This window comes from Pseudorca crassidens, chromosome 2 (assembly GCF_039906515.1).
Source record: "Pseudorca crassidens isolate mPseCra1 chromosome 2, mPseCra1.hap1, whole genome shotgun sequence".
NCBI lineage: Eukaryota > Metazoa > Chordata > Mammalia > Artiodactyla > Delphinidae > Pseudorca > Pseudorca crassidens.
Genome location: NC_090297.1, coordinates 153,145,270 through 153,165,146, shown reverse-complemented (window position 1 = coordinate 153,165,146; position 19,877 = coordinate 153,145,270). Strand labels below are relative to the sequence as shown.

The following is a 19,877-nucleotide window of genomic DNA, read 5'->3' as shown; positions in this document are numbered from 1 at the left end:
TAGGAAGTGCAGACAACTATGTATAAAATAAACGAGATACAAGGATATATTGTAGGGCATGGGGAATATAGCCAATATTTTATAATAACTTTCAATGGAGCATAATCTATAAAAATATTGAATCACCATGTGGTACACCTGAAATTAACATAATATTGTAAATCAATTATACTTTAATAAAAAATTAGAATTTTATGTACAATAAAGGATACCAAAGTCAGACTGAAAAACAGTTGATGGGTAGAAGACATATACATTATCTAAACCCCAATAAAGGACTCAACATCTGAATACAAAAACTTCTACATCTCTAAAGACACAGAATACTCAATAGAAAAATGAGCAAAGGTCATGATAGGCAATTCATAGAATGGAAAACATGAATAGCAAGAAAGTATATGAAGACCTAACTTTTCTAGAATCAGAGCAATGCAGAATTAAAACACCTTACTTCCTATGAATCCACACACGCCAATTTTCCAGAAGTTAAGATGCAAATTATGCCGTGGAGCAACTACGCCTGCGCATCACAACTACTGAGCCTGCGCTCTAGAGCCTGGGAGCCACAACTACTGAGCCCGCGCGCCTAGAGCCTGTGCTCCGCAACAAGAGAAGCCACTGCAATGAGAAGCCTGCGCACCGCAACGAAGAGTAGACCCCTCTCATTGCAACTAGAGAGAGCCTGAGTGTAGCAACGAAGACCCAGTGCAGCCAAAAATAAATAACTTAATTAATTTTAAAAAATGCAGATTAACAGCATGTGGTGACAAAGGATATGGCAAGAGAGAAATTCCAAGTATTGCTTGTGCGGGAAAATGGTACAGCTATTCTGGGGAGGAATCTGTGAAATAAGGCATATATATGACTTCTACCTCAGCCATTCCACGGCTGCCCTGCTACTCTGCACTGTTACTCAAGGGGACATGTGGAAAGAGTGTATTAATGCTTTATGGTGGACATAAAATGTTGAAAATAGCCTAAGTATGTATCACCAGGGTAATGGATAAGCAAAACATGGTATTAACGTATGGTGGAATATTAGACAGTGGCCAGAAGCAATAATTTCTATGGAGCAACACAGACACATTTTAAAACAATAATTTTGTGTAGAAAAAATAAAAGAATAGGATGTGATTTTTAGTCGATACTACTTTTGCAAAAATTAGAAAATACAAAACAATTCGGTATTTCAAATATATACACATGTTTAAAATAACTATGAAAGGTGAGTTGGGAAATTACATATTAAATGGTCCAAATGGTGCTATATAGGGGAAAATAAAGGAAATAAATCTGGCAGAGGAACGTCGGGGCCAAAACCAATCTTAAAAGTATTAGAAAATAGAGTGACCATACACACTGATTGATAGAGTGACATGAACTGAGGCACATGGTCCCTTTTGAGTAAACGCCTTAAATACAAGCTAAAAAAATACTGTCATAAGATTTACAAGCACTATAAAAATATTTAGCATTATTGCAGTAGATAGTAGAAATATATAACCTTTCAACTTAAATAAAAACAAGACTGATGAAATATCATCTTTGTTCCCATGTCATCCATGCTAAGGAAGAAATAATAAATCAGCTTTTAAGATAGAATTTTTTACAATGAGAGATAAAAAAACAAACAAAAAGAAACCCTAACTGTTTATCCCATGAAGGGAGAAAAAAACAATTTGAAAAGTCAGAGTAGAACTCTCTGAGGATAATATTTAACATCAATTTTTTTCAAACAGAATTTTAAGAAGCTGGTTTTGAATTGTTTATAGAGTTTCTAATTAGCATGCTGAGGAAATACAGGGTCCATCTTAATCCAGAAGCAAATAAAAAGTTCTGACTCTTAAAATTCTAGGCTCTAGAGTAGGTGCATGCTGGTGTGCTGGTGGGTATGTGTGTGTGTGTGTGCACATTTGCTGTGTGTTTTCAATAAACTCACCAGTACCTAAGGGTGTATGTTATTACATTGTAACAATTCTTGAGCAAGTCTAACTGAAGGTCAGTAGCAAACAAGTAGATGCCGCTTGGGTGGCCCCCCAGACTCTCAGGTAATGCGCAGATCTGGCTTGGCAATCATGTTCTGCTTTTAGACATAATGCATTTTTATGTTCTTGTTAGCATTGAAAGATGAACTTGAATATTCTGCAACTGATGAAATGGACAACAGAGCAGTAACCTAGAGTTTACAAGTATTTGGGGCAGTAAAACTTTAGTTCTAGATTTAACTTGGATTTTAGTCCTAATTTAACTTGGATTTTCTACAACGCATTTCTTTTCTATAAACTGGAGGTATATACCACCATAATCCTAAAAAACCTGTGACTTTGGGCTTCAGGGGTCTAAGCCTTCTCTCTAAGTGACTGAAAGGTACAACTGGATATTAGACCTGTCTAAACATTGTCCTTTTCTGTCCTCACATACAAGGGTTCAGCTTGATTTTTGGATAGCTGTCATTAAAAAAAAAAAAAATGTGCAAAGAGCTAATGTCTTTTGCTACAAGACAAAGCAATTTCTCCTGGACATACAGTAATAGGAGGCAATGCCATGTGTTGGAGGCATGCACATATTTTATGACAGATATTAATCTGGAGGTTAACAGCTAGGTGCTCTGGTTGAAGTAGTTTATTTCAAACATACATATAATGTTAACCCACTTTGTAACAAAGCCTTCAACATTTCATGTGCAAATTCGTTTTTATTTCTAGTTTAAGCCCAAGGAAATCCCTATAAGTCTTGTCTCCAAAGAGAAAATATAAAGAATTCATAAGATTAAAGAGTTCTTATCAATTGTATAAAAAACTAGAAATGTACTAACTAGACAAAAATGTAGACGTCTAAGAGAACGTCCAACAAACAGAAAAGTAGAGGACTGCACTGAGATTGCAATCCTGAGAAAAATACGTTATTTCTAAATGAAAAAGTAAAAGGAGATAGTATAAATTAAAGCCAGAAGAAAAATTTAAAACCTACAAAAATACGAGTCAATACAAAGTTAAAAACCCATGAATTTTACTATATACCCAAAGGCTTCATAAAAGATCTCATGAATATCACAAATTAAAATAAAACAAACAAAAGCCAGAAATATTGTTTTCCCCAAATTGTACTACTACCTGCTTATTGCTTCAGTGGTAAGAAGAAAAATTATCTTCAAATAGTTAAATTTTATACCTATTTATATTTTAACTCTTAGGTGGATCTTGTTATATAATATATATGATCTCTAAAGAAAACTTGTTGATTGTTTATTTTGGCATCTGTTAGGAAATTCCTATTTAATTAGATAAATCTCCTTAGATAACTCTTAAATAAAAATAGATGCAAATATAGTATGTTTCATATCATTCATTTTAGACCTCTAAGAGTTGGAAAAGCTCAACCTGGAGAAGAAACTAGTTTTATTGAGGGAAGAAACTACTTTCCAGTTTAGAAGAGGAGGAATTATCCCATTTCTGTAGAGGAAGCAATCAGGAAGATACAAAAAGAATGATCCTTGCCTAGTGCTAAGGCCAGAACTACTGTGAATACTGTACCAGATCTTGTAAAAACAGCCACTGTGCTGGCACTCACAGGCCTGGGTCATGGTGTGTTCAACAATAAAACTTTGTTCCAAAGGATGGAACTCCTTCGGGCCAAAAAGCTTTCACCTGCATTATTCCAGTAACCTCACTATTTTGTTATGGGAAATGTGTTTATTTTTTGAAATGACATTGAAATATATCCTTAAAAGAACACTTTAGGTCTCAACAAGATTCTCTTCTCTTTCAGCCAACACATTACCTTTTAGAAATCAAGAGTCTACTTCTTTCTTTAAATCATCACATTTCAAAGCTGTAGCAGCTAATAAATGTTAATATGATTTTTCCAAAACTGCAATCTCCCTAAATTTCTATGCTGTCTTCTTTATCCTGTCTTTTCAAGGTAAAGGTATCTTTCCAGTTTTCTTAGCATTATCAGGATTATGGATTTTGTTCATTGTTAAAATTCGTTATTTATGGACATAAGTTAATGTAAATGCAAAAGTATCTCGTATTATTCACAAGCTGGCTGACTTAAATCACTCGCTCTTAAAACAACTTTACTGCTCTCCAATCTATTCAAATGCACGGAAATGTAAATTCAGGATGATGTGGCTTTTCTGCAATGCTTTCTTTTCAGGCTGCAGTCTACGTGAGAGCGTTATATCTTATCCTCGCTGCTGTTGTTGTTCAATCTATAAAATCTCTCTTGAAGACCCCCAAAACAGCTTGTAATTTAAACTTTTACTTTTGGTGACTCACTGTTTTCAAATTGCCATCTCTGACCATATCCCCCTTCCAGGGGAATTTATGCAGACTCTTAACCCATAATTGCTTTACTCTTTACCTCTATTTCTGGGTTCTTAAATTAACTGTTACATCAGTGTTCTTCATTACTCAAATTATTTTTTCTTAGGAACTTTTCCTGGAAGTAAGTTCATGCTATTTTTGACAAGCAAACATTTGACTTCTGAAAGAATTCTTACGGAAATGGGTTTATATCCCAAATGCACCACCAAAAATCTTTGTGACCTTGCATAAACGTCCCTTATCATTTCAGGTGCTCTCTTTGCTTGACTCCAAAGTGAACTGATTAAAACTATGAGCATCTAGCTGTTATGCACTTTTGTCTCAGTTTGGTCAATGAAACTCTCAAAAATCCATCAGATTTTCATTATTTTTATCATTAGCCTGTTTGTATAAAATAAGTTACCATTTATGGAGCCAGTGTTCTCCTTTATTCCGGCATCCAATCATTGTAAATATTTCTCATGGACACATTCTTAGAAGGCCTATGAATAACCTGGCCTCTTACTGATTCTCCCTTTTGGAGTCTTACTAGCCAGACTTCCCCAATAACTTTCAGAGAGAGTTTTCCCCCTTTCCGGGTCTTCTTTTTGACTTCTATACGCCATAGAACTTTCAAAAGTCATCACACCAATACTAATATTACCACATACCCTCCAGAAAGCTCCAAGCTGTTTATGCCTATTCATGAAGTTAATACTTTATCAAAACTTGTCCAACTGAGTAGTTTTAGCACAGATATTTTACACATTTTAGCACAGACATGCTCTGTTTAAGGCTGACAGATCCATTAGGAATTAACTTTCTGGTACATTTTCCCTCTGACATTTTCCTCACAACTGGGTTTCCTCATAACTGAGCCATCAGTTATCTCTTGCCTATAGAAAGGCAGATAAGAGAAAAGAAAGCTAAGTGAGAAAAGATATGTAAATAGACTAGCACAATATTGGACACATAATAAGTATTCAATAAATGATAGCAAGTATTCTTACCCTTATCCTCACATTAGTTTATATGTATTAAAAACTGATTACTGGACTCAACTCTTACTTCCATTTCTCATTAGATCCTCACAGAAACCTTGGAGGAAGTGAGGTTTTATCCCCATTTTACAGGTTGGGAGACTGCAGCCTAGAGGGCTTAAGTACCTTAACTGAAGTCATATAGTCAAGAAATAAGCCTATGTTTGTCACAATCACTTGCCCATGCTTTGACGTGACACCACCACCCATCATTTACCCAGCTTCACCAAGGTACTACTAAATTTTTCACTCTTATTCTCCTCTCTTTGCTTCATACTGCCATTGTCACCAACCCAGTCAAATTCACTTTTAATTTTCCAATGTTAGTGAAGGGAGTAGAAGGTGGAAATTGAGGTTAAAGGAGGAAACTTTAATGTTATTCAAGGATGACTTCATCTTAACTTCCAGCCTTCGTCTACCCATTCTCTGCTCCAGTCACACGCAGAGTATTTGCTATCTCTTCCATAAGTCTTGACTTTTCTTATCTTTATGCCACTTTTCTTTTCTCCATTTGCAATGAATCTCCCTTTCCCTTGGTTCTTCACCATTTCTTACTCCATACTCTCCATTAAAATTCAAATCTACCTTTAAAGCCCAACTCATATACCAGTTCTGTCCTGCAGTCTCCTGGATCTGCCAAGTCAGAACTAACCACTTGCTCCTCCATGCTCCTGCAATGGCAATGATGTTAGAAGGGCGAGTGATTTTACAGCTCGCTCACCACCTGTGGGAAATATGTCCTCTTTGCCCTTCCACATCCTTTCTCCACCCAACTCTATATGGATGGCTTGCATGGCCTATCTTAGTAAGTGTCCTTGCTCTGGCTTCCTTTTGGCTCACCAATGAAGAGTACCAATAGAAGATTGTAGGGAACGAAGGAGGGGAGTGAAGTTAGGGTATTAATTCTTGCCAAATTGCTGGGAGTTGGCTGCATCCCCCAACTAACGTATAGTGCTTCTCTGTGGGGCGTCACAGCATCTTTGGGCAGGACTCTCTCTCCAGCAAGGCTTCCTTTCTCTTTCATCTCCTATAAAGTAGCCACACTTTTACTGAACCCAGGGCACTACACTCTCTCTTGATTCTCTACATTGGGCTCAATTTATCCTTACTGATGTACCCCTGATTTCCTGCTGAGACCCTGTCTGATGAACTTCGTAATATGCTCTTCTAAGCTGTTAATTTTATAAACCACATTATTACACTTATTAGAAGAATGTCTTCAGGATGTGTCAGTAAGCTCTGATTGATGATAATGGTAAACAACTAGAATTTATGGAACATAAAGTATGCTTTGGTTACTCTCTTGAGTACACCGTGTGCATTATTCTAATTAATTAAAATCACTATTAGCTAAGCAAGGCACACAGATGGTAAGAGGTTCCCAGAAGTAACTTGCTCATGGTCACTCCAGTGTCTCAGTAGTGTTTAGGACTCAGATCTGTCCAAAGCCTAAACCTTAAGCTCTAGGTCTAAGCAGTGGGTCTCCAACTTGGGTATGCATCAGCATCACCAAGAGAGCTTGCTGAAACAGGTAGTGGGCCCCACCCCCAGAGTGTCTGAGTCTGTAGGTCTGGAGCAGGGCCCAAGACTTTCATTTCTAAAAATTCCTACGTGCAGCTGGTGTGCTGGCCTGGGTACCAGACTTTGAGAACCACTAGTCCAGGCATTTTAGGTCCAGAATTTCAGGTGTTAGAATAATTTTCTGGTGATAAATGTCCAAAAAAAAAAGCACTGCATTTTTCTGTTTGTAAGGAGGTAATACATTCAATCTTAAAGAGTCTATAATGGGACTAAGTATTTAAGAAAGAAGAGTTATTCTCCAGGAAGACAGGAGGAGATGGACATTCTAAGGACAGGAATGCCCTTTCAGGAAACTTGCAAAGGGAACAGAAAAATAACATAGTAAGATTCTGCTATCCAGTGTTCACAGAACATGAGTGGGATACTCTTGACTGTAAAATGGGAAGCCAACTTTTGCTCACCATATACATACCTTATTCAGTACAAATGTTTATTAAGAATCTCCAAAAGCTAGACACTAGGCATCAGGGCTACACTGATAGAGCAGATAAAGTGCCTGGCCTCAGGGAGCTTGTGCTTCAGATGATGTACATCAGCTAGATAGACTGAATGATGGATACTATTTTGGGTTCACACTTCATCTCAAGAAAAAAATATATCCATAGACGTGATCCAGGAGTCAAATGGCAAAAGACCTAGCCTCAAAGTGAGAGTTAATTTCATTAAATGGTAGGTAAAAATTATTTTATATGCCGAGATAGGCTCTGCTTAAAAGACACACTATTCCTCCAAACGTATTATACAAGCCAGCTTATGAACCTGTGACTTTTTCTAGGAGAAATGTTGCCTTCTTTCCCAAGAAGGGAGTGGTAGGGGTCGGGGTGGAAATAGTTTCATCATCAGAGGCACAGTCTCACTACCACTGCTCAGCTCCAATCCGCAACCTTCTGAATGGTTTCCAGACTAAGTAATTTAGCAAAGTGATGAAGAAAAAATGGCCCATTAATCTTATGATGCGTGTTATAACTTAACTCTGGGTTTAGCATAGGAAAAATATTATTTGCATTGATTAGAAATATGCTTTATGGCTGCATATATTATTCACTCTGAACATTCTAAAATTATTAGCTGGGTTGACATGATGAACTGCACAGGAGTACTTCTAGATGGCATCTCAATGTCATCTGTTACTCACATCATATAGGTCTAGGAATCAATATGTATTTTACTCAATATGAGATCTTATTCCAAACACCAAAATATGCCTGTTTTTATTCGATGGTTATCATCATGAAACTACCAGCTAAACATCATTTAGAAAATTCAAAGCAAGTAAATTACTGTATTAACTGTCTAACTATGATTATGACTTTCCTCCACTTATAGCTGATATAATAATCTGGTCAGTCTGACTAGAAGGATTTATTCATTAATTTACTCAAATGTTCTGAGGTATATTTTGAAGGACTTAAATTATGGTCTGGTTTGTAGGATCCAACAGTAAGGGTGCAGTTTATCTCCTACAAGCTCTGTGACCTTGCCCAAGTGACTTAGCATCTCTGAGCCTCACTTTCCTAATCTGTAAAATGGAAACAATAATAGAACCCAAGTTGTAAAGCTGAAGGAAAAAAAGTAATATGGTAATGTATTTTGGCACAAAAGAGCAGTTACGCTGATGGTCATTATTTGTGAATACCGTTGCTAAGATTATTGAAAACCTGTTGTGTGTTAGGTGCTGTTCAAGGACTAGAATTTTAAGACTGTTCTTCACCTTTATCCCAGTTTTACCTGCAAAGTTCTGCCATGCACTGGAAAAACATACTGGTATTTCTCGGGAAGGGGACCACTCAGGTGACATTTTTGTTTCACCAGGTATATAAAGTATACAAAGGTTATAGTGTATCTTTTAAGTCCTTTGGACGTCTAGTTACCTTTCACTAGAATGATTCTAGTAGATCCTGATAGATACCTGAGACAAGGTCAGGTCAGTGATGTTGGTACCTTTTCTGGCTTAAGAGCATGGGGCAGAAACACAGGAAGAGAGGTCTTCCTTTTCCACTCCTGTTACTAAGAACCCTCTCGAATAATGACAAAATGAAACAGATCACTACATTGTTGCATGTTGTAGAATCAAAGCAGTGTACAAAGCAAAGAGCACTGGCCTCCATTATACGTGCATTTCACTCGAGATTCACTTTTCTAGACCGTGGAGAAAGCAGATGTTCCAACACTTTCCAGGTACTGGAATATTACAAGCTGGCAATCTCCACCACTGCATGTTTGATCACACTATTCCCTGCAAATGGAATGCTGTTCCATCAAGGTCAGATTGACCAGTGCAGATACCTGATTTTATCGTACGGTCAGAACCAAATTAACTTACTGAAATTCTGCCCAGCTCAGGGTCTACTTTCTCTGTGAAACCTCCTGTGAGATCCCAAGTTACAAAAAACTCTATCTTCTTCAGAAGACATTGTATACTAGATAAATAGTAATTTACATATAAATATATGTATATGTGTGTGTGTTTCTTTGTTACATTAAGTTATAACTCCTGTGGTTTCTCTTCTTAACTAAACTGGACCCCCCCTTATCATCACAGTGGCCATGTACATCATTGTATCCTCCAAAAAATCCAGATAATAATATCATGGATTCAGTATGTAGTTGTTTAATAGAAAACAATTAACTAACCACTGCAGAATACTAGTGTCTCTCCAGGTGTGTTCAGTGGATCATAAATCCTATGAGACAGTCCATGAAGGAAAAGATTTCAAATAAATTTGGGATCTGTTGTCCACTACATCTCCTTATCAGAGACTCATAATTCACAAGACTCGTAAAAAGCTCTGTAGCAAAGAAACTGTTGACTTAGTTTGACCCAGTATTTCTCTTACAAGAGTATCAGTTCTGGAGGTCAAGGACATTTTCCACCTCTAATACAACATCTCTACTGCCTAGTAGAGTGCCTGGCACTTAGTAGACACCTAATAAATATTTGAATAAGTTTCAACATACATTCCCCTATTAAGCTATAGAAGAAAAAAACAGTATATAGTAGATTTTGATTTACTTGGGGAGAATAATAATATGAATAGATAAATTTACACAAGTCATTTTAAAGTATATATATTTGATAATACTTTTTTCCACAAATCTACACAATTGCACATTTAGTGGTGATAGTAAACCAACTACATTTGCTTCTGAAAACTTGCTAAGAAGGATGGCTACTAAAAACTACAACCTGAACCCAAAACAATTGATTTAGTTCATTGGTCCCCACTCCTTAGCAGTTTTAATATAGAAGGAAATAGACGCATATATTTCTTTTCTGCCATAATATGACATCATATAAGGAATGCTATTTTATTAGCTAGAAATAAGATTTGCTTTTGTTATTTTAGAACATCTGATCACATAAGAATAATTCTAGATTTTTTCCCCTCCTGTGACTCTCATAGCATCCCCATCTAAAATAGACTTTGGAGATTTAGATCAAATGTCATTATCAATTGTCCTAGACTGCTTACTATGTGCTTTCACCATAGATTTTAATGTCAATAGAGAAAGGAGAAGGAAAAGTCAGAGGGAAATGAAACAGGTGTATGCAACACCCCTCTCTACTACCGACATTTCTCAGAATTCTGGGGGAAGTTGCATCTATAAGGGGAAAGTTATTCACCATGGAACTCATGGTGGTTGAACTTCTCATGAAGAATTTTTTTTTCACTACTGAAGAAAAATATGTTTGATTTTACCATAACTGAAAAGTTCTCCTGTTTCTACTTCTGAGGTTTGCCCTCAAGACTACTGTTTACCTAATGGAAGTGACTCCTATGCATGGAGGAAAAAGTGCACCATTTGAAGGAAAAGCTAAAGGAGTGATATTCAGGTAGCTCCTCATTCCACCAATGAAAACACACACATAGATTTTCCACTTTACACCTCATTTTCCACCTTATTTTCATGATTTTGAAATAAATATGTAGGGTCTGATGAGTTTGTCAATAGTCTATAATTATTAGTGTTATTAAAATAGAATACAAATGATAAGCCATATGTAAAAATGCTGTGCGAATAAACTGCTATACCCCAAATACTACAAATGAGTGAATGGCAGTAATTGCTAAGAGGGATTAACAACATAAAGGATATTAAAAAAATGATGACCGTATTTCATATTTATGTGTCTTTTTCTCTCTCACTCTTTTTTTTCTTTTTCTTTCTTTTTTTTTTTTTTTTTTGCGGTACGCGGGCCTCTCACTGTTGTGGCCTCTCTCGTTGCGGAGCACAGGCTCCGGACGCGCAAGCTCAGCAGCCATGGCTCACAGGCCCAGCCGCTCCGCAGCATGTGGGATCTTCCCAGACCGGGGCACGAACCCGCGTCCCCTGCATCGGCAGGCAGAACACTCAACCACTACACCACCAGGGAAGCCCTTCTCTCTCACTCTTACTCAACTCCTAAATAACTAAGAGAATATGCTCACAAATGGTAAGAATGTTTTGGATGTTCGATGTGTGTCTGTGGGAAAGAACACAAAAAAACTGCCTCAATTAGGTCAAATATCATACAAGAGATGAATGAGATTAGAGATGGGATTGGGATTTGTGTTAGTTACTCAATAGCTAACCAATCACAGATATGACAGTGTAGTGCAATATGCAAATATACTTTTAAACAACTTCTCTTAAGTTGTCTACTGTCTGTAAAGACGATCACACTCAACAACTCTGCACTTAACCCCAGAGCTTCTGAGTTAGAATCTGTTAGAAATAGGTACACGTTTCATTGCTTTGGCAACATTTACATGGCTCTGCATCAGGCAATACAACTGCTAAGATCACACTCTGGGAATTCAGGAAAGGCTAGTGTCCAGTTCTGGTCGTTCTACCACCCAACTGTGATCTAGGATAAATTCCTGATTAAAAAAAAAAAAAAGAAAGAAAAACCCTGAAGATGCTGAAACAGTATTTCCTCCTTCACAGGGTCGTCATGGGGATAAAAGGTCATTAGGATAAAGTGCCTCTCACCCAGGAAACACTGATAAATGCTACTGATGCTACTATCATCATCATCACGACCGATCAAGAACATATTGCCACATGGAAATTCAACATTCCCTGGGCCATTCACAACTTTCCTTTAAAGGACTCATATTCTACGTGGGGTCTTAACGCCTTCAAATAACAGAAAATACAAGTCTTTACGCCTTTTTTTCTGTAGCTAATTTTGGCATCTTTCACCTGTGTCCACTTAAGTGTTGGTTTAGCATATTCTTGTCACACAAAGAAGCTACTTCCCAAAGAGAGGAACAATGTGTCAAGTGACAAAGACATTGAGTGAAGTCTTTCACATCCTAGATTGTCCACGGTACAGCTCAGCTGGTCTCTGGGTTGGAAGGCCTGGGTCTACTTTGCTCGTCTGTTACAGCGGAAGGGACACGGTCCTTTAGCATGTGGTCTGTGAAACAGAGGCAGCTGCGGGTAGAATTATAACACAAGCAGAACTGGCTTCAGTTCTTCCTTCTTAGGTCTTTTTCTTCTTGTTCAGCTGTTCAAGGAACTTGCCTGCCCTCTGTCCCTGCCAGGACGATGTTACATCTGCCTGGATAAGTAGGTCACCATTGTATATCAGGAAAGGTCTTATTTGTAATCATCAGGAACCAGATACGGCTAATTTGAGCAGAAAAGGAAACTTTTGGAAGTTTATGGTTAGGTCTCAGTAACTGGAAGCAGATTAAACAACCGAAAGCCAAGGCTATGCTATTGCAATTATAGGATCAGGCCAAAGTGATGTTATAAGTCCCAGCTGGCCTTGCTACCAAGCAGGAACAGGAAACAGGAGGTTGACCCAGCACTGCTGGCCTTGCTTCTTTACATCATTTATTTGTCATTCAAAATCCAAGAGAGGGGTGCAGTTGGCCAACCCGAGGTCGCCCGACTGTTTTCCATCTGTAAGGGAGACTGAGCATGTGAGTAAACAGTGTATCTGACATGTTCAGCTTGTATAACGAGAGGAAGGCTCTGTTTCTCACCAAGACCCACAAAGTGGAAAATTCCCCAAAGAGAAAGGAATTTCAGATCAGATGCTTGGAAAGTTAAAAACAACAACAACAAACAAATGCAGATGCGGAATTAAAGACATGGAGTCATTAAGAACCTATATGTGGAGTGATTCAGACCTGAGTTCACATCTGGAGCAAGCTACTCAATCTTGCTGAGCTTCAATTTTCTTTAAAGGAAACAACGAGGAAGATGATATCCACATGTAAGTTGTGGTACACATGAAGAAGGGTAGTACAGTATATGATGCCTGGCACATCCTATGCATTTTCTAAAACTACTAGTAGTACTATTATTATTGTTACTTATTATACAATTTATTGTAGAAATTAACAGGGAGAGTATTAATAAATGTTAATACAGTGCTAAGTGTCACATTTATGATCTCAACTAATTATTTGTTGATTCAACAAACATTCCACATATCAGAAAATAACCTGTTAGTGTATATATATATATATATATATATATATACTTTTTTTTACAGAAGAAAAGAAACCCTGAGGCTTAGAAAGTGTAAACAATGTACCAAAAGTCACTCATTTAAGAGGTAATGGAATATTATTCAGCCTTAAAAAAATGAAGGAGATCCTTTCATTTGTGATAATATAGATGAAACAGGAGTGCATTATGCTGATGAAATAAGCCAGACAGGATAAATACGAATGATATCATTTATATATGGAATCTAAAAAGAAAAAAAGCCACACTCATAGAAACAAGAGTAGAAAACTGGTTGCCAGGGGCTGGGGTGTGGGTGGGGAAAAGAGGGGAAGACTGGTAAAAGGGTACAAACTTTCGGCTGCAGGATGAATAAGGTCTGAGGAGCTACTGTATAACATAGTTACTACAGTCAATAATACTGTATTGTATAACTAACATTTTCTGAGAGAATAGAACTTAAGTGTTCTCACCAAAAAAAGAAAAAAAGGAAAAAGGTGTCATGAGCTGTTAGATGTATTAATTAACGTGATGGGAAGGATCCTTTTGCAACGCATATGTATATCAAATCATCATGATATACTCTTTGACTATCTTACAATTTTGTCAATTATACCTCAATAAAACAGAAAAAAAAAGAGGTAATAAAGATGAGACTCCAATCCAGGATTATCCAGCTCAAAAAACTACACTCTTAACCATTACAATATAGTATCCATCCATATGTTGTAACTGTAAAATGCTTAACACAAAGGAAACGTTAAATAAATGGTATTTATTCTAACTCTAATGCTTACTAGATATTAGTTATGTGGTATGCTTTACTTCTAACTACAAGGGTATAAGGTGCAAATTCTTGCTACAGAACATAAAAGCCCCTGTGGTACCCTGTAGGATAAACACAGTACCTGTAAATCTCTCATCTCTCAACCCACAGTCTCCTCAAGTTGGAGGTCTTTACCCCCTTTATAATGTGGGAATAATGCCTTTCCCACATTTGCACTGGGCATGAAAATCCATACTTCCAGGTGTATACTGAACCTCCACTTAGCTCCTCGTCACCTTGGAATCACCAGACCAAAGATCATTTATTCCATTAATATAAATGATGTAGGGATAGAAGTACAGAATATACAGAGAGTGTTGGAGGAATCCAAACAACAAGTCCTCCACTCTCAAAACAAATTTTAGAGTTCCAAAAGTAAAGAGCAATGTTTGGAAATAAAACTAAAAATGAAACTAACATCTACAATTAGCCAAGTATTTATTATGGGCCAGGCTACTTACTAGGCACTTGATAAACATTACAGCTCATCTTCCTGCAGTCCTTCAAAGCATATAATATTGTTTCTATTTCATAAGAAGAAAATTGTATCTAAGCAGGTTACTGATTAGCCCAAGACCACAGGGCTAGGCTGTAAGAAAAGAAGGCCAAGTTTCAGTGGTCAAAATGGTGATGGATGTTATAACTAGAAGATTACGGCTAGTCGAATAAAAATATTCAAAACGGTCCTAATGTATTATTAGGATTTCTTTAGAATAACTTGGGTGCCTTAGTGAATACAGTAGCGGTAGGCACTACAGTCTCTTTAATTTGCTAATCATACAAATCTACTTTAATATTCTTGGTGACAAGGAGCTAACTACTGATAAGACAGCTTCTTCAGTTTTGGGGCTACTCCAGGGTGAAATGCCGGAACGTCTTACTGCCTGCAATGTTACCTAGTTCTACCAGGGGGAATAAAGCAGAACAAGTAGCCACTGTTCTTGACAAATGGATACATTTTCAGTTTTTCAAAATATGAGTGTCAGATTCATTCATTGTATCAGATAGATCTGTCAAATGGCTTTGCCCATTTACTAATGGATGGCATACTGCAGACACACGTTAGGTCAAAGGACTCAATGTCACCTCATTGATACTGTCATCAATATAATTTGTATTGGCATTTTGTCTCACCCTGACTTTAAGGACTATGTGAGGAGATCCAAGTCTCCAGACCATGGACTGATCACCTCTGCTTGACACAGTATTCTCTGCTCATTTCCAGAGGGGACCAAGGATGAGCTCTTGTACTTCTGAGTCTATTCACCCTACCTGGCAACACATACTAGCTGGGCTGATTGGATCAAGCAGGAGCCCCAGAGTTTAAATTTCCAGCTGCATTGGAGGAAACAGAGGCTATGCCCCAATCCCATAACCCCTCACTTCTTACTGCTAGCCTATCCTAGGCTGTTCTTGCTGATAGGAGTACTTCATGCTAAAAATTAATTTTGCTTGCCTAATGGCAGTCACACAACCTCAAATGCCATTTTTATAAATAAGGCAACCACCAATGGAGTGTGATTTAGGGTTTTTTCTTCTGTAGACCCTGCCTACCCTATAAAATGTCCCATTACTGCATCATGGAGACTATAATCCCTTTCCGAGGGAATAGATTCTTTCCAACCATAAGATGAAATAAGAACTTACATTTCCATACTGCCCAAAAGGAAATAAATTGATTACAAAATGCAGGAGAATGACTGATTTTCCACATTTGTTGTGTTCATTAAAGGGTTTTTGAATAGACTTGACAGTATTAAAGAAGTTCAACACACACAAAATAAAAATTAATAAAGAGAAAAAAATTGCATTGACAACAAACAACAAAATAAACACACTGATATATAAAAGGTTGTTATACATCGATGAAAAATGGATGTCATAAAGTCACAAACTAAAAAGTATTAACAGCCAATAAAGATATGAAAATATGTTCAACCTTGCTATTATTATCAAAGAAATACAAATAAAATAATTCAGGTGTCATATTTTACTGATTAGAATTGACAAAGTTTTAAAAAACTTGATAATACTGGTATTGATATTGATAATACTGGTACTGATGAGTGTGTGTAAGAAACCACACTGGATGTTAAATTCTTGGTAGAAATAAAAAGCACGGTAACCTTTCTGGAAGACAATATGTCAGTATGTACCAGAACTGACAACCAGCCATTCAAGTTCTAGAAGTCCATTCTAAGGAAATAAACAAATGCTCAAAGACATATGAACAAGGATGCTTGTCTCATTGTTTAGCAAAGCAAAACAGGAATAATCTAAATGTTGAACAGTAGGGACTGGTTAAGTAAATAATAGAATGCTGTTCAACCATTAAAAATGATGCTGCAGATTTTTATTAGGTGATGAGTAATCATACTTATATTACTAAATAGAAATGTTATAGAACTGTTTTGTAGTTTGATATAATAATTAAAGGTATTTTATACTTGCATTGTATTTATATGCACCCCGTCACAAAAAAGTTTCAAAAGATACCCTCAAAAATGTTACAGAGATGATTTATCAGAAATGGGATTTTGAGTTATTTTTCCTTTTTTCTTTAAATCCTTCCAATTTTGGAGTTTCTGCAATGAGCCTGTATTATTTTTACAATTAAAAATATTTAAATTTACAACAAAAGGATCTAAATTCCTCCAGTTTTCCATTTATTTTCCACCCTGGCTCAGGGTATTTGTGTAAAAAAAAAAAAAAACAGCTTATTTTCTCTTTTGTATCAATCTAAATTTACTTTTCATAAGTTAACTATTTTAGTCTGGCAAACGTTTCACACAGGAAAATTGTTAAGGTCTGAGTATTCTATTACCTTTAAAAGCACTGGAAACTTTGAAATTCTTTCTTTCAGAATTTTCATATAATACTGAAAGGCGCGGGGGCGGGGGGGAGATAGCAAAATGAAGGGAAATAGATAGTAGTAGTCAACTTCAATTAAGAAAAAGCAACAAGAGGCAGTTTGTACTCTTTTGATACGGCAGAAGCCCCATGTGTCAACTCATGCTAAAAAATGTATATATACACACACATATATATGTTTGTGTGTATTATATGTATATGTGACACACACACATAATTAATCCACAGTCTTAGGCTAATCACTCATTGTGGCAGAAACAACGAGCTGTTGACTACACTTTAATCAGCTCCTCCAGCCTGTAGAGGCATCACTAGGACCAAGATAGGAACAACATTCTCCATCTCCGCTTGCATCTGGGTATGGTTCTATCCCAAAGAATGTGACCAGAGGTGACCTGAAGAGTTTATGTCTGAAGGATAACGAGTTGATAATTGTAGCTTGCAGCTTCCTCTCTCCTTTCCTTTTTAGGACAAACGTAGAGCCACTTGATGAAGGTGGTGGGTCCCTGAATAACTGAGCAGAAAACTGACCCTCAGACCACCAAAGTCCATACTACACTCCTGAGTGAGTGAGAAATGAACTGTCCATGTGTTGCTCCACTGAGGTTTAAGGTTCATTATTTAGTGTTTAACTAACGCATTTTTTCTTTAAACCTCAGTTGCCTTCTCTGTAAAATAGTCTTTGAAAAGGATCCACTGTAAGTTTTTTCCATTGCTTATGTTTTTATCTTAGTTTTTAATTCTCAGAAACATTGCGCGCATTTTACCTTTTAAGTTAGTAAGTCTACTTTTTTTCCCACAAAGACGGGTTCTTCAAGTTATGGAGAAGTCATAGCAGACTGTTGCTTCAGTTTAAGATACGCATTCACATATGAGATGAGAAGGGTGAGGACCCAGAGAAACGCCTTTGACAGAGGGGAGTGAGAGCATACTGAAGAATGTTTAGTAATAAAGAATTCAGATGGGAGAAACGGATGGGTTACATCTAACAGATTTGCTCAAAGGAATTCTGGAAAGGCAAATATGTGAAAATGTATAGCAAAGACATGAAATGCCTTTTGGTCCCTAAATGGATTTCATTTCAAAGACGTGCATATTGCAAATACATGTACCATAACACTTCTCTGTCCACTTCTAGAATTTTCTAAAGCCTGACAGAACATCTGCAGAGAGAGGATGTCATTCCAAGATAATCGACTGCAAGTTACTAAATTAAGATAAAAATGTCCTTAACCTTGAACAGTTTTTAAAGAGATTTTAGAAGAAAGGAGCCCTCCAGGGGGTTGTATAACTATATAATTGTACCCTTTCTAAAAGGCTATTTACAGATACATAATGTTTCCCCTCCATTCTTTAAAGTAAAATATAGGATAAAAAAAAATAGTTTGGGGATAATATTTGTTTGGGACAGCAGGCACTGCTAATCAGTACCACTCTCTCCTTATTCCTTACTAACAGAGCCCTGGTTTAGGAGACCCCATTATCCTTAAGGCTAAGGTGGCCAGTTTAAAATCCGAGCTGATGAGATCTAAGTGCAAGTCTGCTGACCATCTGTGGTAAAAAATTTGCTCTCTGAGTTAGACACTTCCTTTTTTTTCTTACTTAATTTCTTTTTTTTTTCCTTTTCTTTCTTCCTGCCCAAATTGTTGGAACACTATTGGAGATTCTGGGGTCACTTTGAAGCTATGTGGACGTGCTAGAGATGTGGAAGCTGGAAGAGTGAAGCAACCCAGTCCCCTGGTGATGCCCTTCAGCAGCTGGACTAACGCTAGAGGGACTATCTCTAAACTTCCTGCTACCCGTGGAAAGTAAGGTAAATATCACTCATTCACCTTCTGTTACCTACTAACTGATCCAGAACTCTAACCTCAGGGTTCTAGAACCCTTCTCAGTATGCCATAGTCATACTCATGTTCCGGACTCCTGATCATCAGACTTGCTTACAGCAGATGTATGGGGAGGGCGGGCTCTTCTGGAAGCCCTCATACTTCCTCCCCTACCCCCACCACACACAAATAATGATCTTTATGTCCACTCATCCTTCTATCTACACTCAGAGGCCAGGGCCCCCAGGAAGGCTTCACTGACAACCCTTTACTCCTCTCTACATGCAGAAAGGGTAGAGGTGTGGGCTCTGGAATCAGACTTCCTAGACTTGAATTCTTAATCTGTTACTTACCAGTTTAGGACGTGGGCAAAGTAGTTACCTTCTCTGGACACCCCTGTAAAAGAGGAACACTAAGTAGCACCTATGTACCTTACTGAAAGGATTAAATGAGCAAATGCAGGTAAAGTTCTTACAAGTTTTTCTTGGGTCAATCAATTCTAGCTGCTATTGTTACCTTTGACTAATTTAGGGCAGAGTCCCTTTGCCCTCCTTTGGTTCTCTGGGCCCGTCTCATTCACAACACACACAACCGCATACTGCAGAGTTTTGAAAGGTGGTTCTCAAAATGTGGTCCCTGGGCCAGCAATATCAGCCACACCTGGGAACTGGTTAGAACTCTGGCACTGGAGCCCAGCAATCTGTGTTTTAACAATATTCTCAGGCAAATCTGATGCACACTAAAGGTTGACGACAACTGAGAACATCTGTCTCAGACTCTACTGGAGGCATTCACCAAAAACAGAGTTACAGGACCTTACACCTGACCAGCTGGAGAAGGGGTCTAGTAATTGCATGATTTTTCAGCACATAAATGTTTGAGAATCACTGCCATTTTGAATGTGTGTTTCACTTGTCTGTTTTTCCAGTGGACTCTACTTCCTTGCAAGGAAGGTTCGTGAAGATTTGTTGCTGTTGTT

General features: G+C 37.4%; 1 protein-coding gene across 50 annotated transcripts in view; it reads right to left on the bottom strand.

Moving 5' to 3' along the window:
• Positions 1-19,877, bottom strand: part of LOC137219987 (uncharacterized) — a 134,821-nt gene that overhangs the window by 103,163 nt on the left and 11,781 nt on the right. For 27 of the 50 annotated variants that reach the window (XR_010941353.1, XR_010941348.1, XR_010941370.1 and 24 more), the window contains one exon: positions 19,252-19,294. The exons of 19 other annotated variants lie outside the window; for them this stretch is intronic. Coding sequence is in view for 4 of the 31 variants with exons in the window: in XM_067729430.1 (XP_067585531.1) it covers positions 19,252-19,294 (43 nt within the window). In the remaining 27 variants the exon portion in view is untranslated. 4 more of the 50 variants (XR_010941357.1, XR_010941356.1, XR_010941352.1 and 1 more) reach the window with 4 other exon arrangements.